The 19,399-nt window shown below is 39.5% G+C and overlaps 1 protein-coding gene across 1 annotated transcript in view; it reads left to right on the top strand.

Annotated features, from left to right (window-relative positions):
• The first annotated feature begins 6,342 nt into the window (after nt 1-6,342).
• Nucleotides 6,343-19,399, top strand: part of DEPTOR (DEP domain containing MTOR interacting protein) — a 143,423-nt gene continuing 130,366 nt past the window's right edge. Inside the window, exon 1 of the mRNA XM_063079952.1 lies at nt 6,343-6,559. Coding sequence (XP_062936022.1) covers nt 6,357-6,559 — 203 coding nt within the window. The 5' untranslated portion in view covers nt 6,343-6,356. The remainder of the gene's footprint in view (nt 6,560-19,399) is intronic.

Consider the following 19,399-nt stretch of genomic DNA (forward strand, 5'->3'; position numbering starts at 1 on the left):
CTTTGAGGATGTTATTATACTGTCTCTGACCTCCATAGTTTCTGATGAGAAGTCCATGTTTTTTTGATAGTTGTTCCTCTAAATGTGATGGATTGTTTTTCTCTATTTTTTAGATATTTTTCATCTCATGTAAACAAAAAAGTACTTTGGGGCCCTCAATAACTTTTTAAAGTATAAATGAGTCCTGATACCAAAAAGTTTGAGAACTGCTGATTTATATAGCATCTCCTGGGGGAGGAGCAGAGATAATATGTAACATATGAGAGTGGTGATGGCATGGAAACTGCTGTCTGTCTGAACCTTCCCTCTGCCACTTACTGGCTGTATGTCCTCGGGTGACATTTACTTAACTTTGTGTTATTTTGCTTTTCTTTTATGTAAAATAGAGATGATGATAATAGTCAGCCAGGGTCCAAAAAGAAAAATAGAACACACTGTAAACATTCAAAAGAGGGAGAACTTATTATAGAAAATTGGTTTTATGGGTAGCAGAAAATCTGAGAAGTAAAGAAAACAAAAAGGATGGTGTAGCAATTGACAAAATAGCAAAAGGAAACTTTTACCATCCTCAGGCCAGAGAGACAAGGAAATGAGGCAAGGTTTCTGTTCCCAAGGGACTGTGGTCACTCTGGAAACTATAATGAGCCTCTTTAGGAGGACCTAAAGCCTCAGAGGCAGAGTACGAAAAAGAAATACCCTGGATTTTCCTTTATGCTTCTCTACAATCCCCTGCCAATGCCTCCCATTAGCTGACTGTAACTGGAAGCCACAGGATACAGGAGCCTAAGAAACGCAGCCTGCCTCTTGTGATATGGAGCAGAGCTGGGAAAGGACCTGGGAAGTGGAGAGCAAACAACTATTAAAAGATTAGCACACTGCCTCATAGGTATGTTATGATTAAGTGACTTAACACTGTAAAGCACTAAGAATGGTACCTGGCACATAGTAAGCACTATATAAGGGTTTGTTAAAGAAAATAAAGAAAGCATTACCTCCAGTTATTATATTGGTAGTATTGCTTTTATCTTGTTTTGCATATTAAGACTTTTTATGCTGATAAGCTGCAAAATTCTGAGCTTCTTTTTGCTCTCAGTACCTCTGTTGAGAGAACTCTTTTGGCCTGTTCTCCAGCAAACCCCCCTAGGTAGCACACGTTTATATCAAAACTCAGAAATTCCCTAGGTCAACTGTTGTGATTGTTAAAGGTAGAGATGTTTGGTAACTTCTTTACAGATGGTATCTTAGTCCACTTTTCACCGCTATAACAGAAACTAGACTGAGTCATTTATCATGAAAAGAAATTTATTTCTTCCAGTTCTAGAGGCTGGGAAGTCTAGACCATGGTTCCGGCATATCACAAGGGCCTTCTTGCTGTGTTATAACATAGCAGAGGGCATCACATGGCGAGAGGACAAGAGCATACGTACTTAGGTCTCTCTTCCTTTTCTTACAAAGCCATCATTCAGGGGCTGGCCAGTTAGTTTGGTTAATTAGAGCTGGTGTTATAACACCAGGGTCAAGGATTCGGATCCCCTTTCAGCCAGCTTCCAAAACAGAACAAAAAGAAGCCACCATTCTCATCATGGGATCCCCATTCTGATAAACCTATTTAATCCTAACGATCTCTCAAATGCTCCAACTCCAATATATGAATTTGGGGATTAAGTTTCCAACACATGAAATTTGGGGGACACATTCAAACCATAGCACATGGTATTTTCCAGTTGAGAAATAAATAATATTTTAATGTTCTGAGCCACTGAACAATTTTTTAAGTACGTTTTCCATGTCTAGCACTTGGCTGGACCCTACAAAAGAAGGAGGAGGAAGATAACAAAGCTGTTATGCTTATTGATAATCTAGGTGGAGAGAGAAGATATACACCCAAGAAGCCAACAGGGAGAATCTATTCCATACTGTGCCAACAGGTTAATTAGAGTGTGCCAGTGCTCAGTGGGTCTGTCTCTATGGAGAGGCAGCAGGATGAAGGAACTACTAGCCTGGCAGGGTTAAACCCAGGCTCTACCATCTGAAAAATGAGAAGACAAATAGTGGCCAACTCACAGGGTTATTTTGAGGAACACATGTTTAACTTGTATAAAACTCCTTGAACATGGCCAGGTATATAGCAAGAGCTCAATAAATATACTCTATTATTTTTCCACTTTAAAAATTACCAACCCTATCTAACTCAATGTTTCCTTTAAAAATAACAGATACTATGTAATTCTCACTTTATTTTCTTGCCATTAAGTTCATGGATAATATAATCCTTTCTGCATGTACATAATTAAAAAACCATCAGTATGATTGCCCATACTGGAGTAGGAAGAAAAATAAAATGAAAATGATGTGTCATAAAATAATGTGTATTTCACTATTTAAATAATTATAATAGAAGGCCTAGTGTGATAGTTGTAGTCAGATGTTTACAACTACTTATAATGGATCATTTTAGATTAAGAGAATTAAGACAATATTTAGCTAAATATTGTCATCACTTCTTTTTAATATTTGGTATTTTAAAATTTGGATATTAATATATTGCTATTCAATACACATATAGAATCATCCTGCATGCAGTAGCTACCAAATGCATACTGGAGAAGTTGTGCTATACTCGTGGTACATGTAACACACAAATGTCAAGTGAAATAATTTTATGCAATGACGAACTTTTCTTGGTAAAGTCCTGAAGAGGAAAAAATGCAGTCTTTTTTTATGTACACAATAATTTCATTCCTGACCATTAAGGATTATATTAAATTGTGCAAAAAATACCTCTTAAGAAAGACATTGGGGATTTGGGACAATTCAATTCTTTGTGTGGTGCTGTCCCAAGTAAATGAGAATATCTAGCATCCCTAGTCCCTGCTCACTAAAAGCCGGTAGCATTCTTAATAATATGACAAACCACAACCCCCACTTTAAATTTGCTAAAATACCCTCTTAGGGGTTCCCCCTTTCCCTGTGAAAGAACCACTATCATTTAGTGTCATTGCAAAAGCAATCACTAGGTGGCAGCATATACCAAGGTATTCAGCATTTTTGATTTGCCCTTGCAGCATCTAGAACTGCAGAGAACCAAGATTAAGACCAACAAAACTTTGTGAGAGGTGAGTAGGGCTGGAACTGGAAAACAAGAGAACGTTAACTTTATTTGTAACGTTTTATTTCCATTACTACCAAAAGATGAATCAAATGTAACAAAAATATTTTTTAAATGGGTGTGAATGACAAATGCAAGGGAATTTTATTTTTCTCCATCTTTATTTACATTTATTTTTCAAAGAGAAATTCCCTTCTGTAAAGGTCTATCAACAGAAATACCTAGGCATGTTATTGCTAAACTATCAAATGTCTTCCATTCATAGAGAGAAAATAAAAATTGTGCCAGCTAAAGAATCAGGATTTATGTCAATGGTTAAGAATAAGGTAAATCATCTGATTCCATGAGAATTCATAGGAAAGAGCAATGAACTGCCTAGGAAAGTCCAGGAAAATAAGATAGAGAAGGTGGCATTTGAGTTAGTCTTTAAGATCAGGCAGGAATAATGCAGGTGTGTATTAAGAGGCAATAACAATAATATTGAGAGCTAACATGTTATTAAGCTTCATAGTTGACAATAATTTTTCACACATTTTATTGATTCAAGTTCATCTTCTTGCATTGGCACTCGCTGTTAGGAAGATTTTATTACACCAGTACTACCCAAAGTGTGGTCTGCCAGCTGGTGGCCATTACCCATGACGAGAAACAATAAGACATACGGGCATTGAGATAAATCATTTAGAACCATTTATGACAAGCAGTAATTTTCTATCAACTGCAATAATAAAAAAATTTGAACTTGTGTCTGGTGTGTCTTTTTATTTCATTTTTATTTAATTTCATCATAGTATCAGGTTTTAGTTGATTGAAAACACACACATGCACACGCACACACACAACACGCACACGCACACACACAGAACACGCACATTCCTGGTCCTTTCCCACCAAAACTCTGAAAAACACTGGCCCCAAAGCACCAAAATATCCAGAAGGCACGACAGAGGTGCGTGAGGAGAGCTGGAAGTGAAGGCTCACATGTAATAGTTTCCACCTATAACAAGGGATAGATTAAATTTTATTTAAACCTCCCAATAACCAATGGGATTGGTGATAAGATCTTTTTACAAAAAAGGATAAGACCTTCTTTACAAAAAAAGAAGATTCAGAGCCAGGAATCAAACCAAGATTTGTCGGAATTCTCAGACCTCCTAAAATCATGCTGAATTAAATGTCATTTAAGTGACCTTCTCTCTTCTATCATTATCTGTAGACCACAGCTTATTCTTGGACCAGATGCTACAGGGCTCAAGGTCATGCGCTTTGGTGCTGACATGTCCTCAAAGAGCTGACTCACTCACTAATCTTTCCCTAAATTAGGAAAAAGAGTCTGTCTTTTTACTCAGTGGAGCATGGTGTGTCTCATATGAGAAAAGAAAGATTAAAACAATAACAGTAAGCCAGTTACCATTTCTGTTCATATAGCACAAACACACCCCTTCTCATTGAGCAAGATAAACAAATCATGCTTTTTCATTCTCAGTGAAGGATTAGTGTCAGGTATTCTTTTTTCCTGACTTGAATTTTTTCCCCTATGTTAAGGTGTCTTTTTTTTTTTTTTAATCATAAACTTAAAAATTTTTGTTACTAAAATGGATCTTAGAAACTTGACATAATGTTATATATCATTTAAACCACACAACACCACTATAAGGTAGGAAGTACTATTCCTATTTTTATCGATAGGAAATTGAGGCCCAGAGAAGTTAAGTAACTAGCATAAGGTTGCAAAGTTAGTAAATGACAGAATCAGGATAGAAATCGCATGTCTGTGTGAGAAGTCCATGGTAAGTCTTGATAGTCTATATAATAATTATAGGATTAAAACATGAGCAACAGACAGCTGTTAATCTTACTAACTCTGGGACTTCTACGTCTGTTAAATGATTTGTACTTTATGCAGAATGAAGCTGTTAGAATCACATTCACTATGTGTCCCTTGGTCTACACTTCCACATTTTCTGCTTAAAAAGTTCAGAAACGTAGATAATTTCTTTTGGCTCAGAGTTGCCTAATATCTATAGTTAGAGACAGTAGGGAGATGGACAACTATTCTCTGCTGGAATGTGGCTGAACATGGCCTTGAGAATCTGCAGAACTAGGGCTCAAGGGCTGCCTAACTTTCTAAGTGAGAAATGTAGGCAAATTAATTCACCTTTCTAAGCTTAAGCTTTCTTATTTGTAAATTGAAAATAATAATACCTAACTCTCAGGGTTTATGTGAGGATACCCTAAATAAGATAAGCAAGGTGCTCAGCACCATTGAAAACACTAAGAAATGCTCAACAAATACTTGCAAATTTTAAGTTAATGTTGAGGAGTAGTCTTGCAGAATGTTGGAAAAGGCTAGTGATCTGCTTTAAAACAAAAACAACAATGACAAAAGAGAACAATAAAATACAATAAGCCTGCAGGATAGAGGGTATAAATACTCTTGAATAGCAGAATTGGTACAAAATATACATAGAAAAGAACTTGGTTTTCAACGCCCCTCTCATTTGCACTTTTATTATGTAAACTTCTACTACTTGCTCTTATTACCTGCTTGCCAAGTTACCTCACCTCTGAACGTGCTTCCTGATGCAAAACGAAGACAATACCCATTTTATGATTTGTTGTAATAATTAAACAAGGTAACAACATACCTGAAGATTCTTTAATGCAGCAGGTAGCCACAATTCTTATTTTGTAAGAGAATATTAAGCACATTTAGGTCGGAGATAACAGAAGTGGAGCTGGATCGATCCCAGGTCTGATTCCCAGGCCAGCGTTCTTTAAGGATTACACCGTCAGGTAACTAAGCCGTCTTTGGTGAGCAGGGTTGGGGTGGGAAGAACGCTTAATTTCTCAATGCCTTGCAGGGACATTTATACCCTTCATTGTTCACCATTTGGCTATATTGTTATTTTTACTCTCTGGTAATTTGGGATATTGAAAGCATAATAAGAACGCCTTCACTCTTTGTCTAGTAACCTCCTGGCCTGTTCTTGGCATTCCAAGGAATAAGCTTCGTGCGTAAAAAAAACAGATATCAAAGAATCCACCCTCCACCAGAGCACACAGCTTGGCAGCGGCGCCCCGCCCAGATGTTTATATTTTCCTCCCTCGGCCCCGCCCCCGACCACGTGGGGATCAGACCACGCCCCCAAGCTGGAGCTCCGGACTCGCTTAGCGCCTCAGCCTACCCACAGGGGTTCCCTGTCCAGCCAATCGCGCCTGAGCAACGGGACTGCCCAGAACAAAGATGGCGGGAGAAACCTCAGTGAGAGCAGACCGATCTGAACGCCCGAACCGCGGCGGACAGCGAGGCAGTGAGAGCGTCGCGGCCCGGACCATGGAGGAGGGCGGCAGCGCTGGCAGCGACAGCAGCACCGGCGGGAGTGGCGGGGAGCAGCAAAGGGAGCTGGAGCGCATGGCTGAGGTCCTGGTCACCGGGGAGCAGTTACGGTAAGGCAAGGGGCAGAGCGGGTGGGCTCGCGTTGGCACTGCCAGCCCGTGCCCAGTGCAGCCCTGCGCGCACGCGTGCCGTGGCTCGTGGCTTGCGACCCTCACCGGGCGCCCGGACGGCTGTGGGCGCATGGATGGTCCCCGCGCTGTGCCCGCGCCTGGCTGCTGCAGCCCTGCGGACTCGCGACTCGTATGGGGCTGCCGGGGCAGACGCCTGCGAGCGGGTGGTGAGCGCTGCGCCCCAGCCCGGCTGCTGCAGCCCCGCAGACTCACTGCCACCCGCCGCGCGCCCCCTCTTTCCAGGTACCTGGGTGCTGCCAGGCTTCCCAGCTGACAGCCTGCGCCTGGTCCCCCCAGAGAGCAAGAGGGGTCGGTGTGGGGGCCCCAAGCCGACCCCAGCTCCTCTAGTCCTAGATAAAAGAAGCAAGCGCAGTGATCGCCTTCGCTTAGGTTTTGCTTTTTTGCTGACAAGTCTTACTTCACTCCTCTGAGCCTCAGTTTGCTCCATCTGTAAAATGGGACTGATCACCGCGCCTCTGAAGGCTTGTGGGGGCTAAACTGAGAACATTTCTGGAAGCCCGTACCTATCACTTAATTGGCACATCGTCGTCAGTCATCATTTGGGTCCGCAAGGGGGCGTGGAGGCACCTTGTCGGGCTGCCCAAATGCTGTGCCGACTCCCTGGGCGCGCACGTTTCGGGCAGCGGAGTCCATCCACCCCCGGCTGCTGCAAGAAATTAAGACTTGCTGAGTCTCACTGAACCCGGGAAGAAGCAACGACCCCCTTGCCATTCCCATCCCTTCCTGGTCCTTCTTCTTGGGCTTATGTTTGCTAATTGTACTCACGGTTTGACCGGTTCTGCAGCTGCCCTTCGTGTGGTCATAAATCAGTTTGCCAGGAAAAAAATTACAGCTCTACAGCGTTTGAGCCGCAGCTTACACGCGGGCCCCTGGCCCCGCAACTACAACGTGCGCGCCTGTTCCTTCTAGTTCATAGCTTAAGTCTCCCAGCTCATTTTGATTTCTAAATGCTGTTTCAGGAGCTGGAGGAGAATCTTGCAAAGGTCCCTGAAGGTTTGGTAACCACCCAGCCTGCAACGCTTAGTTTGAGAAAGTCAATGTTGGAAGGCAGAGTTAATTGAGCTTAATGTTACAAAAGGCAAATTTAACATTTCTATTCCGTGTTAATTTCTTTTACTGTATGGTCAATTTTAAAGGAAATAAAAACTTGTTTTCTTTCATCAAGAGTGTTTTCTAATTAAAAATTAAGACTAAACTTTTCTGATTCAATCTGAAACACTTCAATAGTTTAATTTCTTTGCTCGTAATTACTATATCGTCTTTTTAAAAGTCTTCCTTTGGATAGGCTTATTTTTCGTTTCTTTTACAAATACTGTGCTAAATTGTATGAAGGATCTTTGTCTAGCAAACACTTTCTCCTTCAAGGTGCAGCTTAAATGCCCCTGCCTCGGGGCCCCCAGAACACTGGTTGCTCCCCTCTTTCCTAGCACCCCTCTGCACTGCGGCAGGTTTGAGAGCCATCCTTGGCATGTTGGCAAGAAGAGAGAAGGTTCTCTCTGGCTCAGGAGTTAGACCTGGGTTTGAATTTCTGTTCAGCCACCATGTAGCCAAGTGTCACCATTAAATTGTTTTGAAGGAGGTCTTTAAACTAGAGTTAATCCTGGCTTTGCTACTTATTTACTAGTGTGGGACCTTGGACAAGTTCTTTACTTAAAATGATGGGTAATAATGGAATTTACCTTGCAGTGTTATTCTGCAGATTAGGTGAGTTAGTGCTTAGAACAGTGTCTAGTATATAGGAAGCACCATGTCAGCATTAGCTATTGTAGCTCTGTGACCCTGGACAAATTAATTCACTTCTCTGAGCCTCTGTTTTCTTATTTGTGAAATGGCAATGAAGATAGAAGTATTTCATGGGGTTGTTGTGTGAATTTGCCTCTGGGCTTTATGTATTAGTGAGCATTTAACAAATAGCTGCTGGAATTAATTAGTATTATTGGTCTTGCTGCATCACCACATGTGACTTCCAGCCAAGCAGGATCTGGCAGGAAGGAATGGGTGGTGGTTAAGAGCACAGGATATAGAACCAGGCTGCCTGGGCTCTTATTCTGTCTCCACCATTTATTATTAGTTCTGTGAGTTTGGGACAATTTACTTAACCTCCTTGCTTGTTTCCTTTTCTATAGAAAGAGGATTCTGATGACACTTCTCTCAGAAGTTTTGTGAAGATTAAATGGGATGGTACATGTAAAAGGCTTAGTAAATGTTAGCTATTTAATTTTACTTTGGAAAATTTCAATCCTTGCTCTTTTTATTTCAACTGTTTTAGCACATGGTAATTACTCAATAAATATTTGAATGAATATTGTGAGTAATTCACTGTACTTCTGTTAGCACAGAGTAATATAATATTCATAACTTAGGGATTTAAGTGGCCATATACCTGGCTTTCTGATTACAGGAGGAGTGGCAATTCAGCCATCATTATTGTCACTATCACAACATGTTCTTCTGTCCACAGCTGCTCTTTCACTGTACAGTTGTGGACATTTTGTGCTGTGCAGGCCTCCACTTCCAATTGCTTCACACACACCCACTGTTCTCCTCTGCTTTCTCTTGCCTTTGCATTACCTTCTCACTCAACAAAGATGAGGTGGAGGTGGTGAGGAAAGAAGAAACCAAGGCCTGGGATTTGAAATTTAAAAATTGCTTCCAGGCCCTGCTCTGTCAATTTCTTTTTTTCTTTTTTTTTTTCCTTTTGTTTTTGTAGCTGTGTTCCCTTGGGCAAATCAGTTAACCTCTGCAGTCTTCAGCGCCCTTCCCTGCAGAATGGGAATAATAATATCCTCCCACATAAGATTTGTGGTGTTGAATCAAATTGGACACAACATGGAGAGGAACTTTGTAAAATAAATGAATAAACCAAGAATAGTGTTGTTATAATTATTATAAGCTCCAGATGTGAAATTGGGGGCTGGTCCACAATCTTGACACTTTTGTAAGGACAGTTGGTTGCATAAGGACAAGAAATTGAGTAACAGACCTAAAAACATCTCCTGCTTCCTTTTCCAGCTTGACAGCAGGACCCTTTCCCTAATTCTCTTCATTCTTTTCCCTTGTCATAAAAGATTTTACTTCATTGCCCAATGTATTTCCATGTTTTTGCATTTTAAGAATGCATTTGGATACTACTTCACACCCCACAGAATGACTATAATCAAAAAATTAGATAGTAACAAAGTATTGGTGAGGACATGGAGAATTTGGAACCCGTGCACACTGCTGGTGGGAATGTAAAATGGTACAGCCACTTTGGAAAACAATTCTGGCAGTTCCTCAAAAGATTCAACATAGATTTACCATATGACCCAGCAATTCCATTCCTGGTTACATATCCAAGAGAAATGAAAAAATATGTCCACATAAAAACTTGTACACAAATGTTCATAGTAGTAGTATTTGTAATAGTCAAAAACAGAAACAGCCCAAATGTCCAACTGATGAATGGGTAAACAAAATATGATGTATCCATACAATGGAATATTAATTCAGCAGGAAAAAAAAAAAAAAAAAGGAATAACATAATGATTGATACATGCTACAAGTGGATGAAACTTGAAGAGGTTATGTTAAGGGAGAGAAGCCAGACATAACAGGACACATATTGTATGACTCCATTTATATGAAATGTGCAGAATAGGCAAATCTATAGAGATAAAGTAAATTTATGATTGGCGGGGGGGTGGGTGGGAGGGGGGAGTAGAGAGTGACTGCTAATGGGTAGGGAGTTTGTTTTCGGGGTGATGCAAATGTTCTAAACTTGACTGTAGTGATTGTTGTACAACTCTGTGCATGTACTTAAAACCACTAAATTATATGCATTAAATTAGTGAATTGATTGGTATGTGAATTATATATGTCAATGAACTATTACACAAAGTACATTTGGATGAGACGTTAGAGTGATAGAAGACAATGTATGAAAACTTTTTAATTGCTTTCTTTTTAATTGACCAAAGAATGCAGTGATATGTATCACTAATTCAATAACACAACATTATTACCATACCAGAGGGGACTGATATTTGTCAAGTGTATTTTTACAGTGTTACTGTTGTACAGGACAGAGAAAGGGAGCCATAAATAGTCAAGAAAATCTTCTCAGAACATTTCTAATTAGAAGATAATCAATCACATATAAATAATTCATATTAGTGGTGTTTTATACTGTGACTTTCCAAATCATTAGTTATTTTTAAGAGTTTTGTATATAAATCCATTATCTTGAAATCTGCTCATGCAGTCCTAAGTATAACACTAATTATGGCATTCAAATTCTACCTCATGTTTCTTCTATGGGTTGATCCTGGAGGTACTTACAAAGAAAGATGTTTGTAATAGAGCAATTAAAAATAAACCCAACAGTATCTCTGTTCTCTTTATAATAATGGTAGGAATGATAATAATAACACTTATATGGCACTTATTATCAGCCAAAGACCCTTCTAAGTGACTTAAATATATTAATCTTTATAGCCACTATGTAGTAGATACTCTTATTACTTTCATTTTACAGATGAGAAAACCAAGAAACAGCATTTACACTAACTGATATAGGTTATTCAGTTCAGGCAGAAAATGGTCAAGCTGAGAGTTCCTGCTTTTAAGCAGGATGCTAGGCTGCAATTTAATGGTATCCCCAATAGAGGGTTAAAAAAATGTGATGCTAAGACAAATTTAAAACAGAAACATGTATATGAGAATATCACTCTCTAGTGTGGCAACTTTTGCAAACAAAAAAGTAGACAAGTGGCTTTTCCATTCTGTTGGGGAAAATCTAATTTATTCCTAGAAGTGTTTATATTTTGAGGAGATAAAATTGTCACTTTCTCTACTATTAAACTGGGTCTTCCTTGCCATGTAGTTTTGAGAACTTAATTTGGACTCCACTTATTCTGAATTTGTAAAGCATTTTAATGGGAAGACAAACTGCAGTTCACTATTTTGCCATCTGTGAGGATGGGAGTGGTGGGGGGGAAGAATTAAGAATGGAATGAGGAGTGCTTGAGTAAGAGAAAATGTGAGCATTTCAGTTGTGCTCTGCCACCTAGATTAAATATGCTAATTACAGCAATCTTATCCAATCACGAAAGCTGGTTTCCAAAGCAATTTACTAGGCAATGAGTTTTAGCTTAAGTGGTAGGAAATTGCAGTTGTTTCAAACTGTTTTATGTATTTGCCTTTTTGCTATAACCATCTGCCTTTCCAGACTCTTACAGGTTTGCTGTTACCTTTTTCATAAAAATGTGTTCAGTAAATATTGAGTTGCTTTCCTGAATTTGCTTTGCAAATGTGAATGCAGTGTGCAGATAAAAGGTAAAAATCAGCCAGTTGAACCAAAGACAAAGCAGCAATAAATCAACTATGAGATACAGAATTTAGAACATACAGAATCGGAAAAGGAAAAGTAATTGATTTTAGTGAACTTTGAACCTAAAGAACTTTAAGGTTGTCATAGAGAGGTCTTAGGGTGTAGCCCCTATAGGTGAACCTTAGTATGGGAGCCTAGCTCTACTAGGCGGGGTAAAGGAAGGGTGCAGCAGGAAATCTACCATCACTACTGAAATCTTGGGATCCAAACAGAGGGAATACAATTTCATTCTCCTAAACAGCAGAGAAGATATCCTGGAGTCAGGAAATTACTGCCTGTACAGGTTTTAAAAGGGGGGAAACTTTAAGAAATGGAAAGTCGCTGTATTTGGACTCAATGCACAAGAGCCTCATGTAGAGTGCTTAATTGCCTTTGAATCAGAGATTTTCCAACATGCAGACCCTTTTCCTGTGAAAATCTTTTCTTCAGAAATTGAATATGAGGGCAGTAAGCACAGTCCTGGCACATGGGAGGCCCTCAGTAAAGACTCTCCTCCTACTTGGAGGGAGGGCATGCAAAAGTCCTTTATAACTTGCAAAAACATCATGCAAATGGGAGACTCCTAGTAAGTGCTCAATAAATGTTTGGGGGACTGTTTTATACAATGCAGTTGTTCTTAGGTAAACCTTTTTGAAGTGACTTGAGTGTTAATTGCTTATGAATGAAATATTTGTGATTATTTTTCTAAAAGGCCAATGCTGACATTTAAGTTATGGTTCTCATCAGCTTTGGAATCAATAAACCTGAAGATAAGTTAAATAAACCTCAAAAGAAGTGAATGCAAGGTGAAGGAAGATAGTTCTCCTTACCTGTTATTCATTTGGATCAGGAGCTCATTTCCCTTCATTAGGTGGCGGCTTTTTTAGGTGGTTAGTTTCCCTAAGTTTAGTGATTAGGAAAAGACAAAGAAAACAACAATCGATCCCTTTTTCTATGTAGTAATCACACTTTTCTGTGTTCTTCCCATCATCTGCCAAAAAGAGGTAGGTACCAGATCTGAGATTCTTGTTCCCCTATTTATCAGCCTTACCTAAACTTGGAAGCTTACATCAGTGACTGTTATGGCTCATTAGATACTTGGGGGACATAGTGAAGACAGAGTTGGGGGGAGAGTTGAGTGGGACAGACAGCATGCTTGCAAGCAGCTGTTCCCAATGGTGGTGCCAGGAGGAGCAACTCGAGCTATTTTCATCATAGCTGGCTGGAATGACTCCTTCCTTTAAATGTTCACAGAGAGCACTAACTCTTGTCTGCACAGAGAATTACTTTCTTGTAGCTTTAAAAATATTTTCAAGATTGGATAAGGGAAGTGGGGAGAGAAAACACACCCTGGAGTACAGGATAAGATAGGCTTTTCTATCCCCAGTTTTCAGATAACAGCTGTTGCTAGGGTGTGGCAAAAGGGGACAAATTGCCAGGCCTCCAGCTTGGGGAAGCACATGGCAGAGGCAGAGGAGGAGGCAGGTAGCAGCTAGAGATGCTCAAGTCTTTCCACCTGTAACCCCCAGGCTGCTACTTATGGTTCTGTTGTTTGTTTTTGATCCTGGTGACACTGTCTCCCTGCAGTACTTGTACCTACAGATTTCTAATTCTGATATTTACCTAAGAAGCTCTCTTGATTGAGGGAGGCTTGGCCTAGTACCCATTTAAGTCTTGGCCTTGTTTAGATCATCTAGCTCTGTGAGGCTCCCCTTTAGGTAATGAAACTATTACTGCCATAGAGAACTGAACCCTGTGCTTTGTGGGCAAATCAAAATGGATTCAGAAAAACCAATCCTAAGCACAGGACATTCTGTAGCTACCCTGACCTTGACTTAAGGTGTGAGAAACAAATGAACATTTGGATGAATCTTCTCTCATGAAGAAAGTCTCAGTGCACACCACCCTATTTTCATTAGGGTTAGGTTAGTTGCTGCATTTTATTGCATGTGAAGTTTGGCCAACATCTAACAAGTTGTGAAATTTTGGAGGAATATACTGTAAGTGGTAAGTGGTGGCTAGGCGGAAAAAAGCAAGAATGATTGGGAAGGGGGATAGTATAGAGATAATAATTACGTGCTGGTTTAAGAACAACCAGTATGTGAAAATGCAAATTTACAAAGCAAATATATTAAGAAAGGATTGTTTTTTCCTGTATTAAAGAAGGATTTAGCACGTAGTTCTATTGAGGGTCTTGGGTTAGGTTGCTACTTAAAATGCAATTCCCTTTATACAAGTAAGGTATGTGCCCTATTTCCAGGCACACATGCCAAGTGCAGTAAAGTGAATTTCTTGGCTTGCAGACCTACTGTTTTACTTCTCAGTTCCTTTCCTCTTTCCCAGGAGGAAAGGGGGATGGGGTAAACTAGGACCTCTTTTCACTGATTTTTTTTTAAAAAGTCCTACTTACCTTTTACTCTTTAACCTTTCTATAAATAAGTGTCACTTGCACAGAATATATTCACTGCAAAAAGCAGGGTTTATTCCCTCTACTGATATGTGACTGTGTTTTACATTGAAGTGTGAAGTGCCTCTTATATCATCTTAAATATGATTGATAAAATAAGACTTTTTCAAAGCTCCTACTTATTGTACTGTTTTTGTTCTGAAGAACTGACAGCAATAAAGCTATTTAGAGATGTGGTTTTGAGAAAGCGATCTAATGCATAACCATGATCCATTTTCCTTCCCACTTGTTAGAATTTATTTTATTCATGACTGGTTTGTAGAAGCTGATAGTCAAATAACAGTAGGCAGTGTATAACACCAAGGTCAAGGGTTCGGATCCCGATACTGGCCAGCTGCCAAAAAAACCCCAAAACCCCAAAACCAAATAACAGTGGGCATAACCTAAATCATCATGAGAGAGGATTAATAGACCTTGACACTGTGATGGAGAACACTTACTCTGTCACCATACTTTCAAGAGCCAGAAGTTATCACAAAGTATTTAAGGACATACAAATATAAGGAAAAAGAGGGAGCTAGAGCTTTTTCCTCTAACATTTTATTTTGAAAAATTTCAAACATACAAAAAAGTTTAAAGAATTTTACAGTGAACACCCTTATACCCACCACTTAGATTTCACAATGAGCATTTTACTGTGCTTGCTTTACCAAATAACTATCCTTCTATCCCTCCTTCTACCTATCCATCAGTTCATCTTTTTTAAAAAACATTTCTGAGTAAATTGCAACAATAATGCACTTTTCCTAAAAGCTTCAACATGCATTTTGCTAACTAGTACTCACTATTTGTTTCCAGTCCTTTTTTTTTTTTTTTTTCAGAGATAAAACCTATGTACAATTAAATGAACCATTTGATGATTACTGACTAAGGCATTCATCTGTGCAACCCAATTCAAATATCTTTGAATGCTTTTGGCTGCAAGAAACAGAAAATCAACTTAAATAACTTACTGACTTCCATAACTAGAAGTCCAGGAGATGTGATACTTTGAACCTTAATTCATTCTGTGCAATTATTTTGTTTCTGTTTTGTAGCTCCTTTATATGCCAACTTTTTCATTGGGTGGTTTCCTCTTCTAGCCAGAGGGGGGATAGGGATTTCAGGCCTTGCATGGCTTACAGTAATGTCCAAGAGGAAGAGAGGGAACATTTCCACTCAGGATTCCAAACACAAGTCTTGAGGTTCACCGTGATTGGACTGCTTAGGTCATACGTGTGCTCATGAAGATTGTGGCTAGGGGAGTGGATAACACAAGCCAACCAGACATCTCCCAGCACACTCATATGTGCACATACAGTGGTCACTCGAGAGTTCATGCACAACTCTGTTCTACCACTAGCAGAAAATTTTGCTGGTTAATATAATTTTCTATTATTTTTGAGAGGGAGAGAAAGCCACTCGTACAGGTTGTTTTGAGAAAAAGAAGAATAGTATAACAAATTAGAAAAAACTCCATTGAAGACACAAATCTTTTATTTTGTTGTAAAACTATGAAGCAGAAAGTCAAAACTGTGAAAGTAATCCGTAGATTTATCACAGCTGACTATATTTCAGCTAATTTTACAAGAATTTCTTTTAAACCAACCTTTTTTTAGGTAGATGCTACCATATATTTCATTTGCTCAGCTCATAGTTACTGAGTGCCTGTTACATGTCAGGCATTACACTACTTGCTGTGAAAGATACAAAGTGAAATAAGGGAAGCTTCTTACTCTTGAGGAGCTCAAGATATATCCTGTCCAGTTTTAGCAATGTGTGTACCAACTAGAATTCATGATCTAAAAACCACATTATATTAAAGACATATACATACTATCAGCAAGAAAAAAATTAAAAGCTGGAAATAGTCATGTGCTTTACCAGTTTTTTTAAAGTCACTATAGCAATTAACTTTAAATGTTATGTGTGTTTTTAGAAAGAGAACACAAAATCACATTTTTCCCGCAGCTAGGAGAGAGAAAGGACTCCTCCAAATAGAATAACCAAATGATACCATGCTCCTATGTAATTATGTTTTTTCTGAAATAATTCTACATCCTTAGAAGTAAGATACTATACTGTTAGGATTGTCGTATATCAAGCCATCACCTCCCCTTCCTTTAGCTCTGAACTCAACAGAAGTGTTGCAAAGCTGTAGAAAAGATTGGATTTTACTTTTTGAAGCTGAAGAGTGGCTCAACAGTGGGACAAATGACTCTCTCTTCCTGCCGTATTCTGTGCAGGATCCCTCTCGGTGCCTTATCATTACTTCTATTGATAATTACTGAATTCCATCTGGATGCCAGACGCCGGGTTAGGTGCTGGGGACAAGAGGAGGACCCTCATTTCCCAGACTTCCTTCTAGGATCGCTTGCATCTCTCTGGGTTTTAAGACCAGACTTTTGGCCTACTGTGGATCAGGGACTTCACTTCTACTTTCACGGTTCAAGATTTCCAAACTGCAAGGTAAACCATATACTAAATAATAAAAAGCATGTAAACCCTACGATAGCATTTCTGGGCTTGCATGAAAACAAGAGTTCTTTATTTGTTCGTTTGTATTTGTCCTGAGGCAAAATTAACTTCATAAAGGGGTGTATACCTCTGAGGAGGGGGAGTTATGAGGGTGCATGGGTGGAGAAGGACAGATACCACATATCATGTAAATATCATGTCTCATATATTGCTTATATAATAAATTTATTTTAAAATCTGGATACACAAGAAATATAATTCAAAATATATATATGTATTCCTAATGTGATACAATCCAAGAAATTTAAAAACTGAGAAACTTTAAAACTAAATTATTCAAAATCTAATGATGGGGGAGCGTTGGAGATGCTATCAGGCATTTGTGGCAAAGAAGCACACTTAGAAAAGGAAGCCGGCTTCTAGCTTAAGGGACGATGAATGCCTCAGAAACTCCTGCAGGGCAGGGGGGCCCAAGACAAAAGAGGGACACACAAAGCCAGGATAAGTGGTAAACAGCTTACATTATGGAAAAACAGGGCGCAAGTGGGGCTTCAGGCTCTCGGCTGCCTTGAAACAAATACTGTCGTCACCTAACAAGCCTGTGGCATAATTTGGTACAGTAAAAAGACTTTGTCATAACTTTTAGAGAAACTTGGGACAAAAAGGTTAGAGAAGACAATCATTGTAAAGGAGAGTGATCAGGCATAAATTTTTTATGTGGGTGTGAACAAACGGATATTTGAATAATTCAGTCATTTACTAAATCATAGTGTTAACCAAGTGTCAAGTCCTAGTCTATGCATTTATGTGTATATTATTTCTTTAAATCCTTATAATAATTCTATTATCTTCATTTTAAAATGGAAGAAACTGAGGCATGAGCAATTTGCCCAAAGTCACGTAGGTAGTAAGTGTGGGAGCTTGGTTCTTTGGTTTTGAATCCAGACCTCAGAGTTCCTACTAGGTATATGCAACTGTGGAAGTAGCTCTGTAAAAGATCAAGAATTAAGGCCCATTGTTTTTGCTTTCAAGTCACAGTTTAAGCAAGGGGGTGCGGGGAGTATGCATTGAAGTAATTCAAAAGGGCAATAATTCAAAAGGGCAATGTACAGAGTAGTGTAAACAATAAAGAGGGTTTCTTGGCTTTTGTAACATTAAATTTCAGGTGAGGTTTGATCAGAATTCCAGGTCTGTTTCTCTTAAGTTCTCTTGATTCTGCTCTTCTCTGTGCATTAGCTTTGTCTTTATGAAGACTTCTTTTGTAATCGGACGATGACTACCAGCACCAGTCAAGGCTGAAAAGAAGGGTTTTTGTTGTTGTTGTTTTTGTTTTTTGCCATCAACCGCCGATAGAAGACTTGAGTTTTCATCTTTTTGGACCCTCTTAACTCACAAACCCTCAAGATATTAGGGCAGAGCAGTGTGTTTCATTGGTTGTATTAGGCCTAGCCATCTGCAATATTGAGGCAAGGAAGGTGGTAATTCCCCTGACTGCCTTAGATCAATCAGGGTCCTTCTTGGGGAGAGAGATGGGGTCATTCCCACCCAAACGGAGTAGCTGCTATACTGTGGAGAAGGACTCAATTAATGTTAGGGAGATAAGCACCATGTTCCCCACAAAAGGTCATTTGGGCTCAATGATGAGAAAACAGAAGATTTTTTTGGTGCAGGTTTATTGGTTCATTTTCTGCTCCTTAGAATATCTGACACGGTGTAATTTATAAAGAAACAACTTATTTCTTACAGTTTCGGAGGCTGGGAAGTCCGAGGTTGAGGACCACGTCTGGTGAGGGCCTTCTTGGTGGGAACTCTCCACAGAGTCCCATGGTGACAGGGAGTATCACATGGTGAGGCCTGAGCAGGAGTGTGCTAACATGCCTCCTCTTCTCCTTATGAAGCCACAAGTGATAACCAGTTTATCATTAACTCATAAATCCGTGAATGGATCAATCTATAAATGAGGGCAGAGTCCTCACAATCCAATCACCTCTCAAAGGCCCCACATTTCCAATACCACAGACTGATTTTCTACCCTCTTAAAGCCTCAATGTGTTTTGGGGGAACATTCAAACCATAGCAGCAGGGTATGATGTGATTAGGGCAAAATTTTAGGAGAACTACTTTAAAGTTGGGGGTAGGAAGGATGCCGTACATAGAAGAAGGTGCCCGCAGGGAAACCACAAGAAAGATATAGGCTGGGAAAGGTTAGGAGACCTTGGCCTACGTTTTTGACCTTACTACTTTCAACGTCATATTCCCTGTGAACTTCCTCACCACGGTGATGACCTTCTCATCATCCACATGCTTACACCTTCACCTCCAACCCCACCATTCCCTGATTTGGAGGATATGTCCCTGTTGTTCCAGATTTGCTCAGTAGTACAAGTAAAACAGAACTCTCGACTTACAACTAAAGTGGCAAATGGCTCAAGTTCAAGTTACGAGGGATGATTTGTGTATTGAGTTTTGATGTCTTTCCAAGAAA

The sequence above is a fragment of the Cynocephalus volans genome, chromosome 15 (assembly GCF_027409185.1).
Source record: "Cynocephalus volans isolate mCynVol1 chromosome 15, mCynVol1.pri, whole genome shotgun sequence".
NCBI classification, from domain to species: domain Eukaryota; kingdom Metazoa; phylum Chordata; class Mammalia; order Dermoptera; family Cynocephalidae; genus Cynocephalus; species Cynocephalus volans.